Source organism: Wasmannia auropunctata, unplaced genomic scaffold (assembly GCF_000956235.1).
Source record: "Wasmannia auropunctata unplaced genomic scaffold, wasmannia.A_1.0 LD334208.1, whole genome shotgun sequence".
Taxonomy (NCBI): domain Eukaryota; kingdom Metazoa; phylum Arthropoda; class Insecta; order Hymenoptera; family Formicidae; genus Wasmannia; species Wasmannia auropunctata.
Window position 1 is genome coordinate 396,288 of NW_012028682.1, and position 21,832 is coordinate 418,119.

Sequence of the window (21,832 nt, forward strand, 5' to 3'; positions counted from 1 at the left end):
CTAGAAATGGTAACATAAGTGCGTTTGAGCTGGCATATATACAAATATACATGATTACGGTACCGGCGGCAAAACGCGACGCACACTAATTTGCAACAATAACCGCTGTCACGGTAGCACGTGCTGTATCGTAACTCGATGATTCTGACTCCGCGCCAATTAAGTCGACCGTGACGTAAAAGAGTAGTTTCCGCGAAACGCGACAGAGCCAATTTCCTCCAGGTAAAAGCTGATAAAGACACGGCCGGATACACGACTCGCGTTATTTCGCGCCGAGCTAGCAGCGATATCACAGCTTCTGATCCCGGATTCCGCTCCTCGCTATTGTGTTTACAAATTGGCAAAATTGCGTGTGTTGATTATAATTGCGTGCGATTATAGACAATTGTTGGGGGAACCGATTGTCGGCACGCAAATGTCGTAACATATAAACGATAGAAATCACCGATAGACGGAATTTGTTTTAAGACTCGAGCGATTCTAAAAAGTAATACCGATCTTCAGACGGAACGGTTTGGCGGTCGTCCCGAAAGTCTATCAGTTTAGTGCATTGTAAACATCTGGCGTAAGTTAAACATCTAACAGATATCCCTTTGATACAGTGTAAAGTTTACTGCATCGACTTGAATAGATTTATAGATGTAAGTAAAGAGAATTCTAGATAAAAGTTTTAAAAACAACTGATTTTCAGACAAATCATATTTTGTGACTTGAATATTAACGTATGACTACGTGGTCATATTGTTTATTTTTTATTTTCACACATAAAATATATATACAGTGTCTCGAAATTTGCGAATCAAAATGTCATAGCAAGAAAGTCTTTGAAAAATTAAGTAAAAAAGTTATTTGTAAATCTTTATTTTAAACAATAGTTTTTGAAATATAAAAGTTTAAATTTAGTCAATTATATTAAATTACACGTGTGAAGTGCGCAACCACTAACACTACGCGCTGCTCACGTGGACATGCTTTCATTTAATCATAATCTATAATTGGCCAAATTTAAACTCTTGTATCTCAAAAACTACTGCTTAAAATAAAAATTTACAAATAACTTTTTTACTTAACTGTTTCAAAGCTTTCTTATGATATTTTGAGTCGCGAATTTTGGGACATCCTGTATATGTGTGCAACCGGAGTTGAATTTAATTCGGATTATATTTTTCAAATGTTTATCAATGTTGAGAAATTATTTCAACGATCGATTTATGATTTGGAAAGAACTATCAACATAATAATTTGAGCAAAACAAATTAATGTGATAATATTAAATTAATATTATAAGATAATTAAGAATATATAGATACACCACACACATATTGCACGCGCGCAACATGCATATGCAATGTGCATCTTGACGCACGCGGCATATTACGACACTGTCGCAGAATTGCTGAACAATACAATCATTCAGAAAGATAATCCAACGTGCTCGCGTATCAACGACGTTTAACCTTCTCATAGTCATAACTCGCGCAACCTTGATGACAGAGTCGGTGTTATCGTGATATTGACAGTAATAACATCGTAAAAAAAGTGAGGTTAATCAGTTAAAACAAAGATCTTTGGCATCGTTACGAGGAAGACACACGGTCATCGATAAATTGGACTCTAACGACCGTCTCACAAAGTTCCAATAATTCGCAGATCTCTCAGCGGGATAAGAATTTTCGAGTGCACGAAAATGAATTCGTACAGATGGAACAGGGAGATATGCGAGCCAGAATTCGTTCGACAAGAGACGAAAAAGATAGAGGTGAGTATCTCTACACGTACCTTACACGAGCTTCCAGAATTTTGGAGCGACCTGTATAGCGGCTGACAGATGCAACGACTAATTAACACAATCAATTGGTCTTACTAATTATATAAAAACCACAAAAGAGTCATATGTCCGCCGTTTCAAATCGCGCGCATGCTGTATGATGATGCTGTATGATGCTGATCGAGGCTTTCAAAATGGCGCTGCGAGCCGGGCGAGCTGCGAACTGAGGCGAGCGCCATCCATCGGTTAGATTTAAAGATAACAACCAATCGCGTTTGTAATCTGAGTCCCGAAAGTCGCCACCAATCGCCAGTGTCGCCACACTCGCCACTGAAAGTGAGCGTTCAGCTGGTTCAGCGTGTGTGCGACGTGCGTGTGCTTTGTCAAGGTTATTTCGAAAGCTATATACACTGATGTATATACCTGCGGTGCATGACAAAATGTAAAGCCTAAGGGGAAAAGTCATGGGTGAGGCCGGTGAGAGTTTAATGATTTAAGCCCCGTGGCTGAAGCCGGCGCGTCGTAGAATCTGTCAGGCTGTAATGGTTTCACGTCCGCGTCGGAGCATCTCGCGCTTCGTACTCCGTGCCAGTTACATGTAACGAACGTTGTGACACTCGTGATACGGATATTGGAGAGTTGGAGACTCGAGACGGCAACGGAAATTCTGGCTGCGTTGTTCGCTCGAACGATCGGTGTTTTTCGAAATAATTCGGAATTCAATTCGCATTTGGACGTAGTCGAAACAAAAAGGAGAGAGAAACGAGTGCGATGAGTTACTACGGCGGTTACGGCGATGGAGATGGCGCCGAGGACGTGTTCGTTAAGACGGCGGTCGAGATCAAGCGATTCTTACCGTCGCTCTTCAACATCAAAGTGGTACGCTTACTTGTCTCAGAGGGCAAAGGGCTGCTGGCACTGCCAATGGCATGCAGCCAATGAGTCATGAAGCTCGCAAACTTCGATACTTCAGTATCTTCACTAGTAGATAAATTCTTCGAATCTTTCTCGTCGCGAGACAAGTGTTAATCAAAATAAATCTTTTATCGTCTGATGTTTTTTTCAAGTTTTTTGCGTATTGATTTTATCATTTTCTTTTTTTGTTTGGCTTTCTTTTTATTATAAATGAAAATAAATTTTAAATAATAATACTTATTTAATTATAACGATAATTTTTAATTATAATTCTGATTATAAAAATGATAATTAGAAAGTTTCAAGTAAATGATAAAGGCTAGCTTTGAATGCATAATTATACAATAATGACAATAGGAATGTAAACGCAAATAAAAATACGTAATTAATTTCTTTTTAAAAAATTTTTAAGTAACAACTATTAATTTATTAACTATATTTTTAGTTTAATTTCCTAATAATTAGAAGTGACAATTTCTAATTCGTGATTCTATCAAATTGTGTAATTTGAAATTTATATTTCATGTAAATAACTAAGAAATAAATTTCAAGAAATAATGTAAACGATAGAAGAATAATTATGATTACAGAATTTAAAACACTTTTTTTAATTCCCAATTATTTATGTTAAACATTAAAATTAAATTATGTCGATGAATATATGTCTTAAAATTATCGAATATTTTTTTTACGAGAAAAATATTTACTATTTACAAGGATGAGCTATTTTCGTATTTTGATACAAGCATAACTTAGTATATATGAGCCTTTTTTTTATAGAAACTTAACTTAAACATCTTCATAAATTCATGTAACATGTGCACAGCATATTGAAATAAAATATCGTAACATATAGAAAAATCGCGTGATTGATCAATTCCTTTCACAATCATTTAACATCTCCTACTTTTCCGGCACCAAAAATATTTCCCAGATTGATATCGAAAAATCGTGCATTAATCTTCATTGATCTTTAGTCTTTTACAATGTGGATACTAAAACTCTCTTTAATTTAATGTCACGCATAATTATTTACGTCGTTTATAAGATACGCATGCAAGCTAAGTGTTCTAATAGCGACACCGATGGTGATGGCAATAACGATGACGGCATTGTACGAGAAATGTGTATGTAATTGATACAATGTCATTCTTGCACGATACGTTTTTATTCAATAGAATAATGCGTCATAGGATGTGTCAATACGATGGTATTCATACTGTCCACGTGTTTTTACAAAAGCATGTAAAATTATTTAAATTCCGATGGAGAAACTTTCAAAATGTTGTTCATAAATTGGAAAATTAGCGAAAGTAACGAAAAAAAAAAAAAATGAAATACAGTGTAAATGTAGCGTAATAATAATTACAGATAATTATTAAATATATAGATAAATATAATTACACATACACTTAAATGTATAAATAAGTTACATAACAAATAGTTTTACTAAAGTAATATCATTAAAATTGCTTTCTTGTAACTATTTGTAATTAAAAATGTAATGTAGTTTATTATTATGAGATTATTATTTCATTCAAAATCTTTTAGTTCAATAACTTTTTGTGTATCAATTTATAATATAAATGCATAATGTATTTAAATTAATTATTGGTAATATATCGTACAAATTGAAAATAATCTAAATAAAGATCGAAATGTTCTCCTTTTGGAATGCTAAATTCGTCAATATTGTTTAGATACTTGAATGCGCACTTTGCATTTCGTTTCATAGCTGCCTACTTTCACTAATCTCTATTTGTTTGATCGAATTTTTTAATATTTTCAAAAACAATTTAAAAAATAATTGTAATATAAATTAATAAGATGGGATAAATATATTTTGCCATAGACACATTGGTTGGGCAGTATTTTGCTCGTTGTAATACTTACGTTGGACTACTAAAAAATGCATTTCTGCACCATACCGTTTATCAATGTGCTATCTTTTTAAATATGCGCAGTTGTTCGCATATTTTTATCAAGCAATATCACAATCTAAATTGCGGTCAGTTGTCTTCCGGTAATGTTATCATATCACTATTTCCACAAACGATAGCTGTATCGAAATCTCCAAGTTCGGTGGAGCTTTTTCCACAGTAGTGTGCAGTTTCACTTCCCATTTCGTCTCAGTTACACGTTTTCGCGCAAGAAGAGAACCTATTTTACTGAATACGTTATGTGACGATTTTTTCTGGACGCGCGTTTATTCCCTTCCGCATGTAAAGTTATCCGGTTTCTTTTCGTCAATTCACCGACATGGATCTACGACGTAGCAAATATGCCAATTATCGTTACTCCAATTACATGCAAGAAGGTCTGGCGGTTCTAAAAGTCGGATCTAGTGTCGAGTCTACGAGATTCACAAACGACAAAATAATTGGCAGGAACAATAACATCCTTTACTCGACCGAACGCGAGGTTGCTCCTAAAAATTCGATAGCGAGCTTGTTGAACGAGTCCCACGAGTCTACGGCGAGGGAGCGTAAAAAACCGTATCAGGATAATGCGATACGAACAACAAAAAATTTTATCGGAAAATCCTGCTATAATGTAGGCCATACCTCGGAAATCGCAATTTTTGTTTCTTTTTTTTTTTCTCTAAAGTAAATTCGCGTATGCACGACTTGATGCACAAACCGATGTTCGCAGTTAGGGGAGAAGGGATCCGGCCTCAGATCACGGGGAGAGATCCAGGATTTCAATACGTTGAGACGAGAGTGCTTGGCAACGGGGAGACTCTTCGAGGATCCTGAATTCCCGGCCAACGACTCGTCGCTATACTTCTCCCGCAGACCGGACAGATACATAGAATGGAAGCGACCGATGGTTAGAAATATTCTGAATTATCCCAAGTTTTATTAGCTTCGTTCGAGAATAATTTACAAATCAAAAACACGCGAAGAGATCTCTGGTCTCAACGACCTACAATGCTATAATATACTTCGCAGGAAATCGCGGATGATCCTCAGCTCTTCGTGGAGGGTTTCTCGAGATTCGACGTTCAGCAAGGAGAGCTAGGAGACTGCTGGTTGCTGGCTGCCGTGGCGAATCTGACTATGCATTCAAATTTGTTCTTTCAAATAGTGCCAGAAGATCAAAGCTTCGATGAAAATTACGCAGGAATCTTTCACTTCAGGTTCGACTAGAGCGCAACCAATTTTGCAAACAACGCTTTTCCAACGTGACAAAAAACTAATTTAATTTACATCTATTCTTATAATTAATTTTCATATAAACCGGAATATTTATATATATGAATTACGTATGTCTACATACATTTCGTTAATCACCAAGTAGAGTGTTATGAATTCTTATATTTCATTTTGGTTCTGTGACATTTGTATGAAAAAATTTCTGTTAAATTATAAGTTGCTTAGCTTGGAAAGGACTCATTTAAGATATTTACGCACATTAGATTTTGGCAGTACGGTAGATGGGTCGATGTAGTGATTGACGATCGACTGCCCACCTGTCGTGGAGAATTGGTGTACTTGCATTCGGCCGAGAGTAATGAATTTTGGAGCGCCCTTCTCGAGAAAGCATACGCGAAACTTCATGGCTCTTACGAGGCGTTAAAGGGCGGCACAACCTGCGAGGCCATGGAGGATTTCACTGGTGGAGTAACGGAAATGTATCAAATGGATCAAACGCCGCCGAATTTGTTCAACATATTGTTAAAAGCCTTTGAGAGGAATTCATTGCTGGGTTGTTCCATCGAGGTGTGAATTAACAATTTATAACATTTTATTATTTTCGCAGGTTTCAATCGATTATTATTTTGATCTCTTGTCCCTTTTAGCCCGATCCCAACATATTGGAGGCCGAAACACCTCAAGGATTGATACGTGGTCACGCATACAGCGTCACTCGTGTGAAGAACGTGGAAATTCATATGCCGAATCGGTACGGTACCATACCTTTATTGAGGCTTCGGAATCCTTGGGGAAACGAGGCGGAATGGAATGGACCTTGGAGCGATCAGTGAGTACTCTCTCCCTACGTTTTGACAATTATATTTCCAAGGTTGTGTTCCATTTAACGCTCGTAACGCTCGCAAATATTACTTGTTCTTGTTAAACATTTAATAAACAACAAGGATATAATTCCATTTAATAAACAACAAGGAAATAATTCCAAGAGCGTTGCGAGCGTTAAATGGAACGCAATCCCCCCCTCCCCAAGTTAACGCTTTCGTCGTCCATCGACAGATCACCGGAATGGAGATTCATCCCCGATCATGAGAAAGAGGAGCTTGGCCTGACCTTTGATATGGACGGCGAGTTTTGGATGTCGTTTCAAGATTTCACCCGTCACTTCACTCAACTCGAGATATGCAATTTGAATCCCGATTCGTTAACGTCGAATGATATCAGCGCCGGGAAGAAACGGTGGGAGATGAGCGTATTCGAGGGAGAATGGGTGCGCGGAGTGACAGCGGGTGGTTGCAGAAACTTTTTAGGTGAGATATGCATATATTTACGGAGAGAATTTTCTTCTAAAATTTACCCTGAAAATTTTGTTAATCGTAGGACAACATATTATTTCGACAAATTTTATTGTACACTACAATAAATTTGTTGTAGTATATATTTAAAAAAATAGTGAAAATTATATAAAATTCGTCGAAATACTACGTTGTCCTATGATTAACATGATTTTCAGGGTAAATTCTAAAATAAAATTCTCTCCGTGTACTCAACGAAATTTCGTAGGAGCGTTTTTCTATTAAATAAAAAATACATCTCGCAGAGACCTTCTGGCATAATCCGCAGTATCGTATTACGCTGGAACATCCAGATGACGATGATGACAAGTGTACCGTAATCGTCGCTCTAATGCAAAAAAACAGAAGGGCGCAAAGAAGGATGGGTGCTGATTGCCTCACTGTCGGATTCGCGATATATCATGTATGTAAAATCGATTGATTCTTATATGATCTCCAATAATACAATACATTCACAATTCGATTTATTTAAAGATTCAAATATTTATTTTCAACACTTCCAAGAAAATAAAATTTTACTATAGTTTATAAATTATATTTTTTATTACATACATAGCTTTTATATTGGAAAGCTAATAGATTATTCGAAGAATATATAAAGTTTCAATGAATCAACATTAAAAGATAAAAAGTAAAGAATATGAAATTTTCAGTTAATAAATCTATTTTTAATCTACAGTTGGAGTATCCGGACAGACTACCAAAACCACTAGACATGAATTTCTTCAAATACAACGCGTCTGTTGGACGTTCACCGGCATTTATAAATTTACGAGAAGTTACATGTCGTTTTAAATTGCCGCCGGGTGTTTACTGCATAGTTCCGAGTACTTTCGATCCGAACGAGGAAGGTGAATTCTTATTGAGAATCTTCTCCGAGAACAAGAACAATATGGAGTAAGTTCTGTTGCGACATTGATATATGTATCACGACATTAAAGAACTTTTATTCAAGTATTTTTATTTGTTTACAGAGAAAATGATGATGAAGTCGGTATAGGAGAAGTTGATGATAGGGTAAGAATCGTGTGAATTTTCGAATAAATAAAAAATCAATATGTCTATAATAATAGATTAATTCTAAAGCGATATAAATTATTTTGTTTATTGTAATAACAAATTGATGAATGATTGCTAAAAAAAATCTCATATATTATATATTTAAAGAAGAAAATTTACTCACTTCTACTACTAATCAGAATTGAGGATAATTATGCATAAAATTCTCAGACATTGGACTGTCAGCTTATACTAATGCTATTTAATTAATTATATCATACTAACGCGATAAATATATTATCTCATACAATTAAGTTACAAAATATCCACTAATTCACAGCACTGACAGCACTAATAATTCACAGTTTGACGAATATATGCATCTTGAAAAGAATGTAATCACAGATTAGTAATGCATTGAATCAATTTATGCTCAATTGCACAGAAAACGTAGAATTAATCAATACTATGCATTAAGTCTTGTGCCTAGCTAAAGCGTGTAAAATTTGATATTGTGCCGTCTAATAATTAACAGTCACGTGAAGATTTAGAATGTCACTTGCAACTGATCGCTAACAACTCGCATGTTTATATCGCTTGGCTTTTAGGTAATTAATCCCGCGGGCGGTAAGGAAGGTCAAAATGGAGATAACGTAAGTAAAATGCAAGCTTGTATGTTAAGGCAACAACAAGCTATAATATATTTTGTGTGCATGTGTATGTGTGTGTGTGTGTGTGTGTTGAGAATTAAGTAAAAAAACGTACTTGATCTGAATTCGATTTTTTTTTGTGGAATAGATGCAGAGTTCATAGACTCAAATTACGATTGTCTTTATCACATAAAAAGATTTTTTGTATTATTTTTAGGTTCCCGAGGAACCCGAACAAGACCGCAATACCGAGAAAGTCCGAGAATTCTTCAAGAAACTTGCTGGCGATGATTTAGAAGTGGACTGGATGGAGCTGAAAGATATCTTAGATTTCGCCATGAGGAAAGGTAAATATTATCTGCGCATTGCTTATGAGATTTATCTCCACATAAAAAAAAATAAGTATAAAAAAGAGTATGTACAGTTCTGAATAAGATATTACAAAAACATAATACTTATACTTTATTCTAATTATAAGAGCTTCGCTTTGTAGCTTTTTGTAATTTTTTGCTTAATTGCTCGATGTTTCTTATAATCATTGATATAATCATACGTTTAGTCATGCTTCGTCATTAATCACATATTTCGGATATTTTATTACCTGCATTGTTTACTTTTAGCCTGATAGCGGATTAATTTATTATAAATTTGCTCCTACGATTTCTCGTTAAAAATTACTTTATTCTTTCGGCACGCCTGTACAGCATTTTAATGATCATGTTAATTCTGCATGCTTATCTCTTACCTTGTAATTTGTACCTATACATAAATACATTTGGGTCCTTGAAAAATAATTGGTCTAATATCAATATTATGAAAAATGTTAATAAGATCAATTAAAACTATTTAAAAAATTCGAAACAGTTGAAATAATATGATTTTTTAATAAATAAGCACAGAGAAATATATATTATATAAATGATGTGAGAATGTCTGTAAAAATTAAAATATTTAATTTTTAAAGAATCAGCTTGTTAAAGACAATCTAAAAGTTAACGAAATATGAATTGTAATTTAAATTGTAAATACGGGATGTAAATGTATGAATTCTTATGGCCCAAACGTACGTATGTAAAATTCGAAGCTAACATGTAGCTGTGTGTTACGGGTAGAGTTACCGCAGTTGGCGCAGCGTAGCGAGGCTCCCGAAACTGTTGAAGGAAATGGTTCGTTTGTCGAGACTCTCATCTCACTGCTGTGCGGCATTGTTTGTAATAATGAACAGTACAATAAACCCGTAGGTAAGACAAACACATCTCCTACTACAGGATTGTTTTACCAGTTGCGTTACGTCGTGATGATTATGTTGGAGAACACTTGTCCGTTTATTTGTCCCTAATATTGTTAGCACACGAAACGCGCTTTTATTAGCTCTCGTATATGGTGAATGACTGATGATGTCAATGTCAAAATGATTAGCAGGCATTGACATTTTATTTTGTGTCTTCCACAAGGTAGGACCTTCGAAATCTTCGAAGAGAAATATCTACCGCATGCTTTTAATTAACAGAGAATGGAACATTAACGAATCGCTTAAATTCGTCGGCACACGTGTAAAGTTTGCAATGTAGCTGTATCCATTAATCATCGAATTTGTCATTTCTATTATATGATATATCAAAAGCATTTCTATCTTTTAACACTTTCAAAAAATTGTAATATCCTTACATTTTCATTTTCATTTTATGTAAATTTTTTGTACGTATCTAAATTTTAATGTTAGAAATTTTCTCTTACATAAAGATTGCAATAGACAAAATGAGTTTCTTTCTTAAATTGCAGAGACTCATGACAGAGGTTTCAGCAAAGATATATGTCGCAGTATGGTTGCTATGTTGGATGCAGATCACTCCGGCAAACTCGGTTTTGAAGAATTTAAAACATTGTGGAACGACATCAGAAAGTGGAGGGTAAGTGCGAAATTTTTCGGTTCTGTAATTTGTAACTGTTTATCTTGTAAAACATTTGTGAATCTTTGTAATGTTATAAATATTTCAGGCTGTTTTTAAACTGTATGACAGAGACGAATCGGGATATTTAAGTGCATTTGAATTAAGACAAGCGTTAAATAGCGCGGGATACCGTTTAAACAATCATATTCTTAATATATTGGTTCATCGTTATGGTACTAAAGAAGGCAAGATTACTTTCGACGATTTCATAATGTGCGCGGTCAGAATCAAAACAATGATTGGTAAGCGAAACTTGCATTTAATCATTATAATCTCTACGTATCATTGATATATCAACTGTTGAAATATATATATTACTTTTTAATATGTCATAATATTTAATATTTTAATATTTAACATATTTTATAGTATATGAGATAAAATCAATTATATTATATTGTTGCAGATATTTTTAGAGAGAGAGATCCAGATAAAACCCAGACAGCTACATTTACATTGGAAGAATGGATGGAAAAAACACTCTATTCGTAACAATTAAGATATAAATATTCAATTTTATCTTAAACGAGAATCTTTCTGATACCAATGTATCAGATTGTGATGATAAATGGCCGTAACTATGAATAAGATATAAGAATATTTTTTAAAGGGTAATCGCAAAAGAAAGTACTTTTTTTAATTTTTAAATAATATATATGTACAAAAAGCTTATTAACTTTCTTTGAACTGCTGTTATGAAAGCACTTATATAAATTTATGCAGCATAAATTTAAAAAGAATGAGAAACTATCTTTATACATAACACACACACACACACATATATATTTTACCATCTGTAATAATTGTTGATCGATAAGTGGAAGAATATATTTATGATATCTTGTGCCTTAACATATGTTTCAAGTGATTGCAGCACGAAAATTTGTTGTAAAAATATTTATAATTTATTGGAACATATATATATTATATAATACATGTATTAATTAACTATAGTTCATAAATTTATGCAAGTTTTCAATATTAATTAAGTTTTGAATTTCACATGAAGCAACAATTCAATCTTATTAACTTTCACATCAATTTCATTTATTTTATAAAACCGCAAAAAAAAGTGTAATGAAGTATAAATGAATAAGATGTAAGAAAAAGAATAATGAAAAAGAAATCAAAAGTGTAGGTGATCTGAATGTATACAGCCGAACGTTGCAGAATGCAATTGCGAAATTATTTTTATCGATATTTAATTGCACCCAATATACTCCAATAAACCAAGTTCGTACTTAAACACTACATTTTTATATATTATACACATTCGGCTTAATATGAAATATAAATTTATACCGCTATAATTAAATTTTATTTTAAACTGCAGACATCTTCTAATCGAATTGATCATCTAAATTGGCCATCTTCAATATCCCTCATTGATAATAAGATTAGCTGCTTACTCTACTGCACTATATAATGCAGATATCAGAATAAGAATCTCCACCATTACATCTGCCGATCCCTAAATAATTGTAATACATATCCAACGGGTTATAAAAATTTCCATTTCATTTACACATATTTTCACTAATTCAGTTTAACTTAATTTACATCATCTACAATATCATTCACATTTAGCTTATTTTCTAATTTGATTCAGAGAAATTCTAGCTTTTTCCACCCCTATCGTTACGCGTTGATAATAAGTAATTGTCGAAATTACTTTACAGTTATCAACATTAGAAATTCCTGAATGTCGAAGTAGTAAATTGCAAAAAAACTTAAAATTGACATAAATTCTCGACATTTCAAGCAGCTATATATACAGTAGAATGAAATGGAAAACAGCACACTAGGATTGCTAGGTGAGCCGTGAGATCAGAGCGGAGAAGCGTGAGAGCGGCCACGCCGGCTTTTTGGGTGGGACCGGCGATCTCCCCCGTACACTAGCGCCCCACGTCCACGTTTTCAAAAAAGGAACTACGTACCACGTCTATCTTATAACATTGTAGATCAAATCGACAGTGTTCATAACACGAGAACTACCTACAGTCTGCTGGTGCATTTGCGTTGCAGCAAACGCTTGCGCGTTGCGATTGTAAATAAAGCTCCGCGTCGGAGTTCACCGAGTTCACGACGGCGCTTGTAATGTTGCAGTGAGTTATTCCGCCCGAGATGTGGAATCGCTCGGAGTGCTCGAGATAAGATTGGACCGATGTTTTTTTTACGTCTAGTCACACGACGCGCGACGTATTTCGATTGCAGAGTCATGATGATGTACGCGACAAATTAGGAGTGAAGCCTCCGGTCGATTGAAACAAACGTTTGAGAAACGTGCACGATATTGCGACGTAATATGCATTAACATCGTTTAAAAAAACCAGTCATCGCGATTAACCTCGCGCTGCACCTGGTGGAAAGTCTCATGCCGCGAGGTTGAAGAACACCCCACCGTCAATATGGTATCTTCGTGGTGTTACTTCATACTTCCGATGATCTTGCTCATCGGCTTGCTCCGCAAATGCCGAGAGCGTACCTGGGGAAGATGTAAGAGCACCAGCAGCCTAAAAGATCGGGTGTTTCTCGTGACCGGCGCCAACTCTGGTATCGGCAAGGAAACGGCGAAGGAACTGGTCAAGCGGAGAGCCACGGTTATCATGGCCTGCAGGGATGTACAGAGCGCAAAGAATGCCATAACGGAGATACGCAACAAAATATCCACTGGCGAATTGGTAATCATATAGTTATTCCCTTACTCAGTAAAATTGGGCCAACAGCCTTTACATATCGAATTCTGAAATTCTACTTTTGTGTCACTTTCTGTTTGTATTTTTCTTTCTCATTTTCTAATTAATTTGATACATATACATATATTAAATACAATTAATATGTCTTTGTACGCAGATTCCCATGGAGCTGGATCTCGCGTCTTTATCGTCGATTAGAGAATTCGCCAATGAAGTGCTAAAGAAATTTTCTCAAATTCACGTGCTGATCAATAATGCCGGAGTGTACGCACCCCTCAAGGATCATGCATTGACAAAAGACGGGTTTGAGATTCATTTCGGGGTAAATCACCTGGGCCACTTTCTGCTTACCAATTTACTTGTGGATCGTCTGAAGGAGAACGCTCCCAGCAGGTTAGCATATAAAAATACTTTAGATTGTCAAAAACGATTTTGAAACAAAACTTTTTTTCTTTCGTGTAGAATAGTGGTAGTGACATCCAAGCTTCTGGAATCTGGAGTAATAGATTTCTCAAATTTGAATGGCGAGAAAGGATTGCCAGTGAAGAGCAGGATGAATCCCGGCTATTGCAACTCAAAACTTGCAAATGCATACTTTGCCGCCGAACTTGCGAAACGAACGGAAAATACTGGCGTTAATGTTTACATGGTGTGTCCCGGATTTACCTATACTGGTCTATTCAGAAATGTGAAAAGAAGCTGGTTTCATTATATCATCTTTTCACCCGTTGCTCTTATGTTTCTACGTACTGCAAATCAGGTAAATATATCAATCGATTTATACGATCTTTGAGAAATCTCTTACTACTAGGAAATGCTTTTTATTACAAATCAATATTCACAGGGTGCACAAACGGTATTGCATTGCGCGACAGAATCGTCATTGTCTGAGGAAAGCGGACACTTGTATCGCGATTGCAAGCTTTACATCTCAAAAAAAGATTTGGATCCAGAGGTAGCGCTCCGTCTGTGGGAAGTAAGTGCGAAATTGACAGGAATAAAGGAGATTGTAAAATAAATGATTTCAGAATACACGCGCATGTACATGTATACGTACAATCGAAAGCAAAAATGTTGCTCTGTTCTGATGTAGTGAGAAATTGCGCTTGTATCGAGATTGTCCTTCTTCAGCTGATTAGGCATTTACTGAAGAAGTGAATTTTTTAAAGGAAAAAGCTCGATATAAACGCAGTTCTACTTACGTGTAAATTAGAGGGCACTCTTTTACTCTTCATCGTGCCATTGCAATTTCACTTTCGTCGTATTCCAAGTGATTATATTCGATATTTATTTTTATATATACATATATGTATATATATATATATAGCGAATAGGAACTAGACAACGTCAATGTGGCACACTTTCATTTCTATTTTTATGTATAGTTTAAAGTTATAACGAATGAATTTTTTTATATATTTTAAGTATATATATATATATATCTTCTATTTCGGTGTACACATATGTACCTATATATTTATCTTTATATATTAGACTCCCAATTTTTAATTCTTTAAATCCCTGTGCAGCCTTCTATTCATTTCGCATTGAGCAGTCCAATGTAATTATAAAATATCAACTTTCAAAGCTGAGCATAGAGAAAATGTATGTATTAAGAATAAAATTCTATAGACAGCCATTAAATCTTTGAATTTTATCAAATAATTATGCATTAATTGTCGTGAGCATCGGCTAAAGTTTAAATTAGTTTTCTGTCCCTAATTGTTTTATTGTTTACATATTCTTTTTATTTTACGTAATATAGGTATATTTTCGAATAAAAACTTGAAAAAGTGAAACAGATTTTCGATAAGTTTTAGAATAAATTCCAATATTGTAAAACTGAAAGTTTGCGCTTTTACAGTGCTGAAACTTGTAAAAAAAAAAAAAAAAAAAAATCAGTTTCTCTCGCGGCTGGTCCGGCCGGTCGTGTCGTCGTGTGCCGGTTTTACGGCGAGTCCATACGCGTGCGACGTACATTATCCGGCGTCCAACCGGCAAACGCGTTACCTAGAGACCCCAGCTGGGACGCTACAGTCCCTGGGAGACAAGTCTTTCCATTGGACGTCGTTGGCTGCAGATAGCGCGCAGTGCGAATTCCCCATTAGCCAATCGCTTTCCGTTGCATTCTGTCATATTCGAAAAAAAAAGATAGAGTCGATTCGGCTGGCTGTGCTGTCTGTCGTTTATCGCGCGATATACTTGCTGCTCCTGTGCAAGGAGTATCGTTGGAGGCAGGTTCCAGCTGATCGGCGAGGAAGCGTATTTACGAAGCGGTGCGATGTGATTCGTCGGGCTCGGTGCGGAGGAGCGCGCGCGAGTGTCGGAGGCACGAAAACGCAGGTCGCGATCTTCGACCGTGTCCGTCCGGCCAAGACGGCGGCGGGTTGTTGGCGGTCGGCGGATTGTCGGCGTCGCAGCGGGCCATCGGTAGGCGCGTTCGGCTTCGAATGCGCTTTCCGCTCGTGTCATTAGGCACCGTTCGGGGCATCAACGGGACGTTGGCGAGACGTTGCCTCGTCGTCCTTGATAATCCCGTAAAACGTACGCAGCAACACATTACGTTAGACGCGTTAAATATTGCAGGATCGTAGCACACGACGCGGGTCAGGACGGTTCCGCTGAGCTCAAGCGTTCTTTTGTGCGCGGCGAACGGCGAATCTTTCTCGTACGCACACGCGCGAGCGTCCCCGTCCCGTGTGCAAGTGCAAGAGGCCGCCGGCTGATCGTCGCGCATGATACCTCGAACGGGCGACGCACACTTCCACACCGGGCTCTCGTTCGAGTCGTTCGACCACATTCGACGCGAACGACCAGCGAGACTAACCTTGCGGAATGCGCTCGGCGGCGTCCAGACTCCAGCGAGAAACCTAACAGACTGCGAATAGTGCGAATCTCTCGTGTCCGTCGAGACGTCATTTGCAACGAGTGTTCGCCCTTTCGAATGCACGATATGAGTTCCTCTCATTAACTAATAAGCCGATACAGAAAAGTAGAAAAAAAAAGATCGTTAGAAAAAATACGTACATACGTTCATGTAAGTATATACCGTTGTTATGTAGAACAGCATGTTGATGAGCGCTTGGTAGAAAACGAATCCGGTGTTGTCGATGGTGCTCTTATTATCGACGATATCGATAATCCATTTGTAATGAACGTTTTTTCGTATACGATGATTCGTTGTCAACACAGTGTTACTGAAATTCCTTCTAGTCATTTTACTTAATTAATCGACACGTTTGCAAAAGATTTAATTTTTTTCACTAATTTCGTATGTATTTACGTATAAAATATCGTAGAATTGTAATAGTTTACCGAGAATATTTGTCATGCATATAGAAACATTGGATCATTTAAGTCAACGTATTACCAAAAATCATCACAAGTGGAACTTTGGAAGTAGAAAGTGTTTCGTCGATTGCCAATTTGGTTACTTATACTGCTCTCTGCACTGGTATGCTTTAAAATGATCATTATACATGAAGGTATTTGTAGGAAGCATAATATGATGTATATTGATGGGTAATATCGGAAGATATACTTCATTAAGAATACGATAACATTAACTATATATTTTAGAAGTCAACATACATTTATGTCGTATTTTTAATTTTAATAACTTCATGTTAGCTTTTGGTGTACCGATACAAAGTAGTGCATAGGTAATTAAATTTGGTAATCTATCATAATTATTAAGCAATGCTCGGTAGTCTCCTTGTCGATTTATGACAATTCTGTATATAATAGTATGAACAGTATTTTTAAAGAAGAGTGTTTTACTATTTCACATGGTGTATCTCATTTGATTAAATTGTCAGGAAAAGATTGAATTATTAGTGCATGTGAGGAATAATAAAATAATTGTGTATACTTCATATATTTGTAATTTATTTAAAACTATAGTATATGTCTGCCTCAATCAGAAGAAATAAATACACGATCTTTATGTAATTCTTAATATTATATACTAAATATATATGCTTTTTATCCTTAATTACAAATGTATATATAGGCATCTTTAATATTGTAAAAATTTTTCTATAATAACTAAGAAATTAATATACACATAATATATACATATATGTGCTGTTTTGATGAGAAATTCTTACACAATTAATATTAGATAAAGTATCTAAAAAATTGTATACAAACGGTATTTTTTAAGAAATAAATGAAAAAATAAAGTGTAAGATTATTAATATCCTTGACGTGTTCTTGTTTGTACAAAATGAAGTTTTTTTATGCAATTGCTATTGTATTGTATCAAATAAGTAAGTTTTATGATACAATTTTGATAGCAAGAACATATAATCCTGTTATAGATGAATGTCTGTGTGAGATATGAGTCACATTATTTTCAAGTTAATAAATTTAATATATGTATACATGAATGATTTAACAGCGATAGAATGCCACCGAGACGAGCAGAAGATGTGCCTATGAAGAGAATGGCAGCTGCAGGTTGTAAATTACCAGCGCAACTGCCAGCAGGAGAAATCTTGACGGATATTACGCAGAATAAATGGAGACTAGGAAATACTATTGGATATGGTGGTTTTGGAGACATATATCTTGGTAAATATTCTCTTGTTTATAATCTATTTTTATTTATAATTTTGAAATAATTCTATATTCCATATATAGAACTATGCACGAATGATAATATTATTTCTTCTTCCACAGCCTCTAATGACATTACATCACCTGTTGGTCAAGATGCAAGATATGTCGTAAAGATTGAACCTCATAATAATGGTCCATTATTTGTTGAAATGAATTTTTATATACGAGCAGCACGCAAGCACATGAGTAAGTAACATATACGTAATAAAATTTATATTATAAAACTATATATTTTAATTTATATGCATATATAAAACGATTGTATCTTTGATGTTTTGATATATTTTACAGTCAAAAGTTGGTGTGAATCTCAGGGAAAGAGGAAAATTGGTGTTCCCACATATGAAGGATCAGGATCTCATGTTCATAGAGGTCAACGGTACAGGTTTCTAGTAATACCGCGATATGGAGTAGACATTGGAAAATTATTCCTGTCGCATAGAAAGAAATTACCAACAAAACTCGTTAATACACTAGCTGTACAAATGGTAAATTTCACGCCTGGAATTGCGAGTTTTGCAATTAATAATCGATTGAATCGAACATGCGGTTCAATTAAATCTACGAATCTTAATTTTTTTTTTATAGTTGGATGCGTTGGAATATATTCACAGTAAGGGATATGCTCATGCGGATATTAAGGGACCAAATATTTTGTTGTCATATGGAAATGGAATAGGAAAGGAAAAATCTACTGCGTACTTGGTAGATTATGGATTGGCATATCGTTTCCGCACAGGAACCGGTGAACATAAACCATTCGTACATGATGAGAGAAGAGCTCACGAGGGTACTTTAGAATTTACATCCCGGGATGCTCATCATGGAAGTACGTTAATCATTTCAATAATGAATATTATAGCACATTTAATGTTTTGTACGTCAAGAAGACACGGGCGGTCTCGCGCTGCGCAATCACTTGACGCGACCATTACCGTGTCTCTTAATTATAAAGATATAAAAATTTTTTTCTCTAAAAGAACTGACAAAAATAATCGAACTGTTTAAAGAAAAATCTTAGCAAGTTTTTTCCAATTCCTTTCGATTATTACTGACTATATTAAATGAGATTAGATTTTTTCACGCTTTTATTATATACAAAATTTCATATTATACAAAATATTTTTCAGCACATTCAAGGAGAGGAGATTTAGAGACTTTAGGATATAATGTTATACAGTGGTTGTGTGGAAAGCTACCTTGGGAGAATGACAGTAATGAAATAGGTTTTGCTATGGATCCCGAAGAAGTTCATCAACAAAAAGAGATTCTCTTATCAGACTTGCCTCTATTTATGGAAAAGTGTTTTCCTCATAAGAAAAAACCACCAGGTTAGTAAAAATATTATAAATAATTAATGAAAAAAAACCTGTCCTCTGTATATATAGTGTGTGCGTTTATTATTTTATATAATATTTATTTCTTCTAGCTGCGATCATGAAATATATGAAGTACATTACCGAACTAGAATTCGAGACCAAGCCCAACTATTCCTATTTACGGAATTTATTTCTACATATTGGCCAAGATGGCAATATTCCTACATGTCTTTATAACATGAATGAGTCAAATGAAAATCTTACGAGCTCTATATTTTTTGAGCGTCCATATTTAAGAGAAAGGAAACCTTGTAGGCCTGTAAACGGCGAGGTAAAAATTTACCTTAAATTTTAAATATCTGCCAATTTGTAAGTTTGCGCGCACACACGTAATTGATTATCATTTTAATGTTATCTGCTCTAGATACGAATAACACGGAATACACAGCCTAAGAATCCAGTTCCGAAAAAAGAATTTAGTTGGGAAGCAGTATTAGCGCTGCATCCAGACAAACTTGCGAAAATCAGTACTCAACTGCCGCCTTCGCCTCTTACGCCGCCTCTTACACCACCATCGTCCGCATCTCCGCGGCCACCGTCTCTGCCGACATACGCAATGTTAGAAGTACTTCGTAAAATGAAGGAGAGGCAATCGGGTTCATTCAGGCATAAAGCACCACCAAAATCATCGGAGTAAGCATCCAATTTGGCACTTAATATTTGTTTATGTACTACATTACTCATATCTGTATTAGCATTAATTATTTTAATATCTGATTTTTCGAATCTCAGTAATGAACTCAAACCAAAATGGATGACACCGGCAATGGAAGAAGTTGCACGATTAAGAAAAAAAATCATCGAGGCGCCCATTTCTGTACTCAACTCCCAAAATAGTTCACGTGTAACACGTTCACGTGTGGCAAAGAGAAAACGTAAGATTATAATTCATATACATTTACAAATTTACATCAGACTTACACAGTGTGATCAATCACTACTGCGCTCTTAAAGCATCATTAATGATTTATTAATTGCACTTAGGCAAAAATTTATTATCAAGTATTTATTAAGTACATCAATTTTAGTGCGTTATTGAACATTGATAAATTGATATATTGACCAGTTAGTTAGTTTTGACACTCAAAATGATTTGCAAAAAATCACTTTGTATAGTCATATACATTAAAAAATTAATAAATTAAATTTATTGAGAACATTCTATCAGAAAATAACTATTTTCATAAATCTGTTGAAAAAAAATTGATATTAAAAGTTTGTACGGTAATAATGAGCCACCAATAAATATACTCCTTGATCTAGAAATAATGTATCTGATGATATATTTACACATGTTATAGGATTTGACGTGGAAGAACAACATAAAGAGATAAAGGATGACTCGACCAATAGCAAGGTTACGCATAAAAGAAGGAAAGGTTCATCTTCTTAAAGGAAATTGGGTCCTATTAGTATTATAAAGACCTCTAACAATGACTACCATCGGCATTCACTTCAATAGGAGATGTAAAATTAAGTATTATTTGATAAAATCTCATCCACTGACGATGTTATAAGATACACATCGCGCCAATTTGTTTAAGACTGCTTCATCATTATATAATTTGCTCTTTGATAACGTTCTCCGATACACATAAGATTTCTAAATAGTTGTATAGCGAACAAAATAATGGTAATATTAATGAATAATGGTAAGTGACTTCCTCTTATAAAACTACAGAGATTCAATAGAATTAATATGTTCATATAGAAACGTTGTGCGGATGTCGTAATATTTCTAAAGGACGCAAATGTCTGTTGATTTAAGATTGTACAAGTAAACCTTGCAATTTTAGTTACTAGATTGAATTTATTTAACGTTAATACTTTGCAGTGTTATAGATGATATTATATTAAAATCAATCATGATCACATTTAACATCAGCTATATGTAATCTGAATTATACATTCGTGATATACTATAATTGATTTAATCCATTATAGCAGGCAGTTATAAAATTTATTATATTCTCTTATTTTCTAGAAACAAATAAAATATTTAAATACAAAAATAAACTTACACAAAATAGCAAAGATAATTATACAAAAAAAAATTGTGATGGACTAATTATACATTACAAAATTTTGATTTAAGGGGAGATATACACCTAGGAGCCGGAAAAAAAGGTCATTTTTGTGAATTTTGTTAAGGAAAACTATTTGAAATTTCGGATTGGGAGTTTTTCTGTCTAAAAGTATACACATTCAGGAATATGTTCAATTTTTTTTATTTAAAAAAATCAAAAATTGACGAGGTTGTATAATCTTCGGAGCGCCGTAAAAAATCCTGGTAAACGGTACCCACTGGCGTTTCTTCAAAAATCATTTAAAACAAAAACCAAA

The 21,832-nt window shown here is 34.9% G+C and overlaps 3 protein-coding genes across 11 annotated transcripts; all 3 read left to right on the plus strand.

Annotated features, from left to right (window-relative positions):
* The first annotated feature begins 247 nt into the window (after positions 1-247).
* On the plus strand, positions 248-11,643 carry LOC105459119 (calpain-A-like). Of its 8 annotated transcripts, none has more exons than XM_011704869.1 (16): positions 248-565; positions 1,392-1,759; positions 5,336-5,512; positions 5,635-5,822; positions 6,102-6,405; positions 6,486-6,667; positions 6,895-7,145; positions 7,436-7,593; positions 7,870-8,087; positions 8,165-8,207; positions 8,798-8,842; positions 9,057-9,186; positions 9,952-10,080; positions 10,622-10,749; positions 10,838-11,033; positions 11,198-11,643. In XM_011704869.1, exons 2-16 carry the CDS (start codon positions 1,688-1,690, stop codon positions 11,281-11,283), a joined length of 2,307 nt encoding a protein of 768 aa, XP_011703171.1. In that variant the 5' UTR covers positions 248-565; positions 1,392-1,687; the 3' UTR covers positions 11,284-11,643. The 8 variants fall into 8 exon arrangements, with proteins under 8 accessions (XP_011703171.1, XP_011703173.1, XP_011703170.1 ...); XM_011704871.1 differs by having other exon boundaries at positions 1,651-1,759; XM_011704868.1 differs by lacking the exons at positions 248-565; positions 1,392-1,759 and adding an exon at positions 2,164-2,647.
* Positions 11,644-12,732: 1,089 nt separating this feature from the next.
* LOC105459122 (retinol dehydrogenase 12-like) lies at positions 12,733-14,795 on the plus strand. Its single transcript, XM_011704880.1, has 4 exons — positions 12,733-13,472; positions 13,645-13,880; positions 13,950-14,247; positions 14,332-14,795. Exons 1-4 carry the CDS (start codon positions 13,200-13,202, stop codon positions 14,503-14,505), a joined length of 981 nt encoding a protein of 326 aa, XP_011703182.1. The 5' UTR covers positions 12,733-13,199; the 3' UTR covers positions 14,506-14,795.
* Positions 14,796-15,551: 756 nt separating this feature from the next.
* On the plus strand, positions 15,552-21,462 carry LOC105459123 (serine/threonine-protein kinase VRK1-like). Of its 2 annotated transcripts, XM_011704881.1 has the most exons (10): positions 15,552-16,524; positions 17,890-18,062; positions 18,171-18,296; positions 18,402-18,598; positions 18,699-18,939; positions 19,241-19,441; positions 19,540-19,760; positions 19,854-20,122; positions 20,222-20,364; positions 20,791-21,462. In XM_011704881.1, the coding sequence occupies exons 2-10, from the start codon at positions 17,897-17,899 to the stop codon at positions 20,880-20,882; spliced, it is 1,656 nt and encodes a 551-aa protein (XP_011703183.1). In that variant the 5' UTR covers positions 15,552-16,524; positions 17,890-17,896; the 3' UTR covers positions 20,883-21,462. The 2 variants fall into 2 exon arrangements, with proteins under 2 accessions (XP_011703183.1, XP_011703184.1); XM_011704882.1 differs by lacking the exon at positions 15,552-16,524 and having other exon boundaries at positions 17,570-18,062.
* Positions 21,463-21,832: the final 370 nt, after the last annotated feature.